The sequence below is a fragment of the Corvus brachyrhynchos genome, unplaced genomic scaffold, assembly GCF_000691975.1.
Source record: "Corvus brachyrhynchos isolate BGI_N302 unplaced genomic scaffold, ASM69197v1 scaffold37, whole genome shotgun sequence".
NCBI classification, from domain to species: Eukaryota; Metazoa; Chordata; class Aves; order Passeriformes; family Corvidae; genus Corvus; species Corvus brachyrhynchos.
The window spans coordinates 1,074,171-1,083,863 of record NW_008239289.1 but is presented as its reverse complement, the minus strand read 5'-3'; the positions used below and the strand labels follow the sequence as shown (position 1 = coordinate 1,083,863).

Sequence of the window (9,693 nt, the reverse complement as noted above, 5' to 3'; positions counted from 1 at the left end):
CACACTACTATTTAAGTAGCTTTTTTCACATTCTTCACAAAGGAATTCCATTCCCCTGGCAAAGCTGAATTGTCAGGAGCAGTGCCATGAAAGTTTTACCTTCTCATGTCTTCCCAATACTACTGAGTTTTAGAGGCAGAAAGCCAAGGTGCCACAAAGTTTGTAATGCATTTAGAAATAAACATCAATCACTTACGCTTACAAATATTTGGGAATATATCTCTTGGAGCGTCTTCCTCTTTTTCTTCATTTTTAAAACATTAGTATACAGGAAAGAAAGCCAAGGGCCAATCCAAGTATGGTAACAATGATTTATAGAGGGGGTAAGAGTTTTATTCAGAACTGCAGAACTTGCGGCTTCTAGTATTTCTAAGCTATACAGCAAATGTTAAAACATGCATTCAAGGTCCATTTTCTCAATACCATACAATCATAAAACATTTTGCCACACTAACACTGACTGTACGCCCATCAGCTGCAACATGTGAGCAACACTTTCTGTTGCAGAGTGTGTCTTGGTAGACCACAGTCTCACAGACCACCGTGGCTAGAAAAAGCCCTACCTTCTCTTCCTGATGCACTCTGTTGGCATTCTCCATCTGAAAGCTGTGCAAGGACTGAATTTTGTCGATCTGCTGTCGTTGCTTCTCTAGCTCTCCTTGGAATTCATTCTTTTTTTGCTCCACAGCACCCCTCTCCGCTGCTGCCCTGCGGACTTTGCCTTCCAGATCCATGACTCGACCCTGAGGAAGAGCAGATTAGCCAAAGCAAACAGAAATGCTTCCCCCTTGCCAGAATCTTGTCCAATGTATTCAAGGAATAGCAAATTTCACAGCTCTAATAATGCCGGTATCATGAAAGTCCTGGGTCAGCCAGGGATACTTGTCATACACACAGAGACACAAACCTCCCAAGTTTTACATAAATTAACAGGAGTGCATGTTTTGTAGGCACTGTCAAAATTTCACCTGAAGATAAGAAAAATGAAAAGCTCAGTACTTGAGCTTAAAAAAAACCCCAAATCAAAACATAAACATAAAAAAGATAAGAGTCTACAATCTTTCTGAAGTACAAGGTCAAACAATTTTTTAAATGTAACCCATACAATTCTGACAGCTCTACACTTCTGTGTTGGTCCTACACTAACTCAGTGTGAAAACTCAGCTCTCAAATCAATCTGATTTCCTGTAAGAGCTAGAAAAAAGCAGAGGGAGGACAATATTGCCCAACTTTTATATTAACAACTCACCGATGGCTATTACACAAAGACATGTATAAGAAAAATTCATTCATAAACAGAAAATCATCATTCTTCTTGATTGCTCGAAGAGCAGCTACAGTCAGAAGAAAATTCAACACCATCACATCCAGTACATACAAATACAGAGACATAAGCTAAGGAATCAAGCCTGATGTTTTCACATTCTTTTCCCTTCCCCTCCACTTCTTTTTTGTAAGTACTAAGTTAGTTTTGCAGGACATTGTTTCTAAACATTTTGGGTTAAAATTTTTCTTCAGCAGTGATTACGAATACAAAAACATGGAAAGGGGTTGGAATATCAACAGAATCTACCCATATGAAAAAAGACCTGGTGATTCTAGGTGGATTAAAAATTAGATATAATAAAAAATGTGCATGCTCCAAGACTCCACGAACATGGACCAAACCTTCTTACACCACAGTTTGTAGCATATTATGTATTATGTAGCATATTATGACCCACCTACTCTGCTTCTCCACCACAGAAAGCAAGAAATGGGAGAGGAGGCAGAGAAAAAAAAAAAGAAAAGAAGACTTGCAGTTTAGCTGGAATAGCAAGGAAAAGCACTCATTTCATTTCAGTTGTAATAGCTGCAAAGTCTTGCCAACAAACAAATGGCTCTACAGAGTGCTTTAGAAGCCCCATCCATGTCTTCAGCTATGCTTTTATTCCATTCAGAGTGCATGACTAAGCACAAGTGAAGTAATTTTCAGGCTAACTTTGGCAGAAATGTACAAGATGGTACAGTACATCAGTAATAACAGAGGACCTTGTGTCTCTAGGTTATTGAGACCAAGATAAACTAGGATGGTGGCATATTTCTCACTATCAGCTGCTTCATGGAAGTGCAGCAAAACTTAGCAATATCGATACAGTTACTACCCACTGGTAGCCACCATCCTGAGGTCACTGACTAAAGGGAAAGCAAGGGATGACCAGAGTCTCAGAAGTCATATGGGAAAACCAAGACGTACCCCTAACCGCATGGCCAGACACAAGTGTCCTGCTTGAACAGTGCCCACTCTGAGGTGAAACAGGAGTTCAACTCCTTCAGCTACCAACTCAGTACTAAAATTTGGCTCAGTTACAAAGAGGATACAAATTCACTGGATAAACTGGGAAGGAGCTCTCATGAGCCACATTTAATCAACATGTTGTTAAGTTTTAGGTTAGCTTGTTAAAAACAATAACAAAAAACCAAACCAAAACAAAGCAAAACAACAACAAAAAAAGAATTTAAAAAAACCCCCAAAAAACAGACAAACAACAAAAAACAACAACAAAAAAACCCCAAACCTGTCCTGCAGATTGTCACAAACCGGAAACTTGACTCACGTACCCTACTTCAGAACAAATGCTCCAGAAAGGATTAAAACCCAAGCTCAGTAGCCATAAAAAATTTAGTTATCATCAGACAAGGTAATTATATGACTTGCATGTCCTTCTTCAGAAGGGTCACTAAGAAACACAAATTTAGATTTTTAGACACTGAACAACCTAGATTTCCTTGTACTGGGTGGGAAAGTATGCGAACAATCTTATGGGTCACATACGAAGACAAATCTAGGGATATGAGTGTGCCAGTTTTGACTGGGGTAGAGATAATTTTCTTCGCAGTAGCTGGTGTGGGGCTCTGTTTTAGATTTGTGATGAACACAGGGTTCATGATATAAAGATGTTTTTGTTACTATTGAGTAGGGCTTCCAAAAGCCAAGGCCTTTTCTGCTTTGTCTACATCCATGATGGTGAGGAAACTGGGGGTGCTTGGGAGGAGGGGACAAAAAACAGGGGACGGCATTTGTCACATGTTTAATGTGAAACAGCCCCAAGACAGCTGAATGCTTTGTGTGAGCAGAAGTAACAAGTATCACTCATGCAGGCACGTTCAAGTTTTGGGTTCCTTTCATGTACTCCCATTGTCCCAGTCTCCAACTACTGGTAAGCAACAACTGTAAAATTTATGGAAGTTCCTACAATAAGCTGAAGTTCCTGACTTGCCACATGAAGGAGAATCATCCTTCTTGTGAACTACGCTTATTACCTGCACAAGTACAAAGGGACATGCAGAGCAAAAGGAATGTTACCTGCAGATCCATGCTGCGAGAACTTGCAATCCAGTAATTGAAACCCAAAACAATTATGCACGCCACAAGTGCAGCCATGAGGAGTGGTGGAGACTTCATCCCGCGACAGCTGTTTCCTAGTCCTACCATTGCAAGAAAAAAACAAATCCGAAGAACCACAGCAAGTATGGAAACCTGCAAATTAAAAACGGCACATTATACTGCATTCCCAATTACAGTTACTTTATACACACAATAAAACTTTCTTTGCAATAATGCAACAGCTCTCAGCTGACAGGCCTACACCCAGCAAGGAAGGTAAATGTATTAGTGTTGACCTGTCCAGGTATTTCCATCTGAAAGACAAAAAAAGGTCATCGCACACTATTAGCTTGTACATAAAGCTTCACGCGGTCTTGAGGGCGATGTCTTGAATACTGATAACAATACAATGAAAATCTGCAGTAAACAGAACCAGCTATCCTTCTATCATATATTCTACCCAAAAAGCTAAGCTGACAACACTGGGCTAGAGGATAGATTCCGTTTACCTAATTTACTCAGAAAATTAACTTAGCCTTGCTGTTTGAGGAGGAATTTGCACTTTGCTTCCTAAAATTGCGCCGTTTCAACTCATTCCAGCTGATACTACTATTCTAACTTCTTGTTCCCAAGCTTGTAAATAAATAAGGAAACCAGATTGAATCAAATTATTTAAAGGATAATCTAAACATGGAAATTAATATGAATATGAGCAGACACTCCATTGATTTCGATGCTAAATTGAATTAAGTGTTCTCCGTTTTGATCCTCAGCTGCTTTCTCTGCTCCTGCAGAAAATAAATAATGAATTAGCAGTACCAGGGATACTACTGGTTGTTGTTGAGACTTGGATAATTTCTGTGAAACAGCCCATTTTAAAAGATTGGCAGGCCAAAGGGCAGTTGCAATTCTCTTTGAAATAGGCTACATTCATTTCATGACACGGTAAAATCTGGCCTTAATAAGCCTAATGGCATCTAGCTTTATGAATCCTCAAACTCCACTCGGAATTTCAGCTGTAGTTTGTAGAAGATTGCTCCCTTGTAAAATGAGATTAACTTCTTTTCTGTCTGCACTCCTGTAGACAAAAGACAGCAAAAATAAGCACAGAAGACCAGGCAGACAGCAAATACATATGCAACACAAGGCCCTAGTTCAATCTAAAATGGATACACTTACTAGAAATATATTGTACAACCTCTCAAGGTACATGCTCTTCAGCAAAGCAAACTCTTCCCTACAGCTGCAATGCACAGGTGGCAAGGTTTTAAAAGTTAATAAATGGTAGCAGCTCTCAAAGGGTTTTCATGTGAACATACACTGTAAACACAGGGGAAGAATGTGGTGGCACCACTTTGCAGGTACCAGAAATGTGGATTTTACTGTACATCCAGCACTTAAGTCCTTTAACAGCTCACCTACACCTAAGAGTGCGCATGCATCCTCTGCAAAATTCCCTCTTTGCAGCCAAGATAAAAATCTATCTTCTCGTCTTTTCTCAGCAGTCAGTGCACAATACTGCCAGACTCATGAAGGTTTCAAATCTGTGTGTTCATTTGAAAAGCTTGCTAATTTGTATTTGAGGGTGGAATACCCAGAATATGTAAGAGTAAAATGCAACTTTCCGAAAATGTTGCCTCTTCACACACAAACACACCACAAAACAATCCAAAGAAAGAATGCAAAAAAGTCTAACACCTGAGACTTGAGTTTCTTGCCTAAAGGAAACCTCATCTAAGGAGCAAAGGGACACATGCAGCACAGCTCCAGTGAACATCCACAGGGCCACATACAGATGAAGTAAGGTCAACACTAAGAAGCAAAGGCATGGGGAGGAACCGTGCTTTTTTTTCTTGTAAAACAAAAAATTAAGATACAGTAGATTAAAACACACAGAGAGTTATGCACAAATTTCCAGTAGAAAGCTAAGAACTGCAGAAACACACACATCTTGCACAGACTATTTTCCTGTTGTGTCATCAGGAAAGTGAGAAGTACAGAGCCACCATGTCTTACATGTGGTCCCTGAAAAGAACCACAGACCTCCAGAGCAGCAAAAATGAGAGCATGATTAGCACTGCCACCTAAGGTAAGAACAAGAGAATTGAGGTAATTTTGCATACCAGAATGAAATACTGTATTTTAAAAAACATCTGTCAGAACCTGTCATGAAGTCATCCCTATCCTGCTCTTTGCTACAAGAGCATTATTAGTAGGTGCACTTGACACTTGAAAAAACTACAAACATAGCACTGCAAGATGCAATGATTCATTCCAAGTGTGACTTGAATAAAATAACTGATATTTTCCTCATAGCTGTCAGAATTACAGAAAATGGTTCACATTATCAGCAGTAACAGCTTGCACTGGAATTTATCTACGGGATAAATATATGGGACTAGTTGTTCAGGTCAAAAATTTAAGGAGGTAAAGCAACTATCTTGTTCAAAGAAAGAATAATTAGTTCACCATGCAGCTTAAAGCACGGGCATAAAACCATGTTTAAAAAATGCCAATACACCTAGATAGTACACAAATCTGGCAGCATCAGCACCTTTTCTGCTGTTTTCAGCTGTTAAAAACAAACAGGCAAGAAAGTGCTGATTTCCCTAAAGCATGTTTGACTTCAATACATTGCTCTTTCTAGAAAAGGCAGTGTTGTTTGCCCTTAAATAATTTATATTAATTAGGAATTTATACTGAACAGAGGAAAAGCAAAAGAAAGAGGAAAAATATGAAAGACACAGAAGGATCTTCCACTCGCATACTGAAGACCCAAAATTTTACCTCAGTTGCAATACTGATATTCTCTCTCGCAATAGTTTAAAAATAAAAACTGTTTAACATTCTGCCATGGATATACACACTCATATTTCAGAGGAGAGATAAGCAAATCAGCTCAATAAGCACATTTACATGAAAATGCATTTGCACATGCTGTTTTTCAGGAAACATCTGCTCTGGCACAGTTATCTGAGCTGAATATAAAATAAGTTTCTGATTTTATGGGTAAGAAAATAGTTTTACTGAACACGAAAGACTCCATCTTTCACCAATGTCCACGACAGATGTAAAAATAAGCATATGCGTAAAATTCCTGACTTCTGAACAGCAGATTTCATCCTTCTGCTTTGCCAAACTAGTGGTACCACACTGAAAATGAGATGTTTTAGACTCAGAGATGCTCAAGCAAATTAACATACAGCATACTTTTACTTCCCACAGTGAGCAAGTCTTTCTTTTACTGTACTCAGCTGAAGCAGGATAGCTGGTATATAGGATAGCAATCTTCCACTACAGATAAATAACAACCTTGCCAACCAACCCTCAAGACCAACACACTAAGGGTAAACACAAAACAAAATGGTGCATTTCAGACTCCCAGAAGCAAGGCCAAGTCTCTCTGCTCACAGGGTCCAGATCTGTATACTTCTATAAGACCTGCTGAGCAGGAACAATCAAAAAAGATGAAAAAGTCAATAGACACACAGCAGACAGAGTAGCAAAAAGGCTCCCTTATCTCCCACCAGCACACCTGCCTACCAACCACCTCCTCTGCCACCCAGCCAATGCACTGGTACAAAGCAAGAATAAGGCAGAGCAGCATCTAAAGACCAAGCACAGCTGAAGCAGCCACTGAAAAGTGAAGGCACAGCTCCTTGGACACCTGAGTAAGGACAAAGTCTTACTAAAACCCCTATGGAAATGTAGAGCCACAACCAGAGACAAGACCAAAAAAAAACCAAAAAACAAAAAACAAAAAATCCCCCCACACATAAAAAACAAACCAAACAGAAAGCAAACAACCAAAAAAAAGAAACCCACCCCAACAAGGACCAACTACCACACAGCAGAGAGGTCACAAGATCCCATCCGAACCAGACTGGACCAGAATGGGGAACCTCCTCCCATCTCCCTCAGACAGACAGTGGTACTATCCCCACCTGTTGCAGATTCTTTTCCAACTTCCCACTGAGCTTCTGGGAGAAATTGCTCGTTTTTTCAGATATTGTCACAAAATTCCTATGTCCAACTGCTTGAATTAAAGCCTGCTGGATTAACCAAGCAAGTTAACTCAAAATTTCTTCCACTGACAAGTTAGTTAGTTATACCCAGACACAAGTAAATCAGAATAAAAGGTACTAGAACTTTGGTTTTATTAAAAAAAAAAATATTGGAAAAACAAGTAATTCTTTAAAAAGCGAATTAGAGAGCAAACATTTGTGTGCCCAGTCTTCCAAAAAAAAAGTGACCATTTGTGGGTGGGTGGAAATGGAGTGCAGAAAAAAATGAGTCAAAACCTTTCAATTTTCATTTTGTTCATGGTTAATACACAGTAGTGATTATCCTTGAAAGATAAATCCAGTTGGTTCTTACAGCAGGATCTTACTTACAAGCACCACTATTCACAGCCCCATGGTGAGAACCAGCTACAGCCAGCAGCAGCCTTTATGCTTTCAAGGCTGTACAAACCGTACATAGGGGTCAGGAACTGTACACTGTCAAAAAACACAGCACAAATTTCTTATCATCCTCTGCAGCAACACTGTCCGGGGGTGGTTTTTCTTTTCAAACTTGCAAGTCAAGAGGTCAAACAAACATTTTTCCACTAGAGATTTAAAGTTTGTGCACTGAACTCAAGCCTGCTGACCACAAACTTCCTATATGCCTTACACAGGGACCTACAAAATGCAGGAAAAAAAGGAAAAAAAAAAAGCACCCTGAAACATTCAGCAACAGCCACTACTCAAACTTCTATACTTTGAATGAATGTCACTGAGTCACTATTTACCCAAATTATCAAGTTACAATTTCACAGGAAGGGAAGGGCATTTTCACCACAACACATTCAACAACTTCACGCTCATCCTGCTCAGAAACAACCATTTGATAGTCAATTCAGGTCTCAGGTCCTCCTTTTCTAATGCATTTTAAACTAGAAGTAACAGATCAGAAGACTATGAAAACCCTAAAAATGCACTATCTGTCCAAGCACAGGGTGACTGTTACCACTAATTATGTTTCAGCTCAAGAACTCTCTTCTTTCAAACGACTACTTTACAAGACGCTAATAACCAATCACCCTCAATGCCCTTTATCTGATTAAAGAGAATTCCCAAACAGGTATGTGGCAAAACAGATGCTAGAGGTTTAAGGTAGGTATCTATTCCAATGAGAGAAGTCAGCTAACCAAAAATAACTTGATAAAATGTCCTAGAATACCTGGAAAAATACATGTTTCTGGATGTGCTGCCTAGGTGTACTTCTAGAAAATACTACTACCACCTGTAGTACTGTGTATGAAAATAAAATTAAACATGCAAACTTATACACTTGAACTATCTCAAGAGTTAGCCATACTGTTCATTTGTTTTTATGAATATATTTTGTTGCCAGTATTTTTTCCAAACAGCATGAACTAGCTTGTTAAGATCACAATTAATAGGACATCCATTTATATTAAACGAAGATTAGGAAACAGAGTACACTGAATTTAGATATGTGATGAGAAACCTACTACAGTGCTACCATTTCCCCACTACTGCAAAGCTACACACATGGTTTGACTGTAAAACATGCAGACCTCCCACCAGGAGAGAAAAAAAATTCAACATTACAAGTAGTTCTTTAAGAGCAAAATGCTGTTAAAATGTAAGATGAAAGGCCATTCAAAAAAGTTCAATTCAGGAGCACGATTTTCTAAAAATCTGATCAACTCCTTCTATCTTCAAGCTGACAAGGGGAACCAATGAAGTAAAGCAAGGCAAACATCCTGGGCCCAGGCGATAAACAGTGTTCTTTCTGTACCCAACAGCCGAATAAAAATTTCTGAAGAAGTGGGGGTAGCACTTTTGCAAGCAGAAGGAAGGCCTCTGGAGGCATGAACTTTTGAAAAGTCTTCAGTGCCCTGAGCAGGGGTAAGGCCTTCGCAGCCCTGCTCACGGAGAGGGAAAGCAAGGAGCAGACTGACGCGGGGCTAGCTCGGAAGGAGGAGGAGGACGATGGTGAACAGTCAGTCCCAGGTCACCGCCCGGACTGGAAGAGACCTCGGAAGGCCACCTCGTCCGACCCTTCCCGAGAAGGGTAGGCAGGAGGACGTATCTCACACCTGCATTGATTTCCAACATTATTATTTCTACCTCCGCTAGGAATATTCAAAGATGTTTCCGGCTCAAGACTTTTAAGAGGGAAGGCTGGCTGAAGAAACAAGGAAACGCGAGGTTAATTAAGTACTATCAGTGTCCGGCAAACACGCCAGCTAAGCCCCGGCAAGCCGGTCCGGTACCTCTGCAAGCGCTGCCGGCAGCTGGCCGGAGGGTCCCGCC

General features: G+C 40.0%; 1 protein-coding gene across 4 annotated transcripts in view; it reads right to left on the bottom strand.

Annotated features, from left to right (window-relative positions):
• GOLM1 (golgi membrane protein 1) overlaps positions 1–9,637 on the bottom strand; it is a 35,496-nt gene extending 25,859 nt beyond the window's left edge. For 2 of the 4 annotated variants that reach the window (XR_001864020.1, XM_017740443.1), the window contains exons 1-2: positions 3,347–9,633; positions 564–743 (exon numbers count right to left, since the gene is read on the bottom strand). Coding sequence is in view for 3 of the 4 variants with exons in the window: in XM_017740443.1 (XP_017595932.1) it covers positions 564–743; positions 3,347–3,475 (309 nt within the window). In the remaining variant the exon portion in view is untranslated. Of the gene's footprint in view, positions 1–563; positions 744–3,346 lie in introns of all 4 variants that reach the window. The other 2 variants (XM_017740444.1, XM_008638419.2) reach the window with 2 other exon arrangements.
• Between the last annotated feature and the right edge of the window lie 56 nt (positions 9,638–9,693).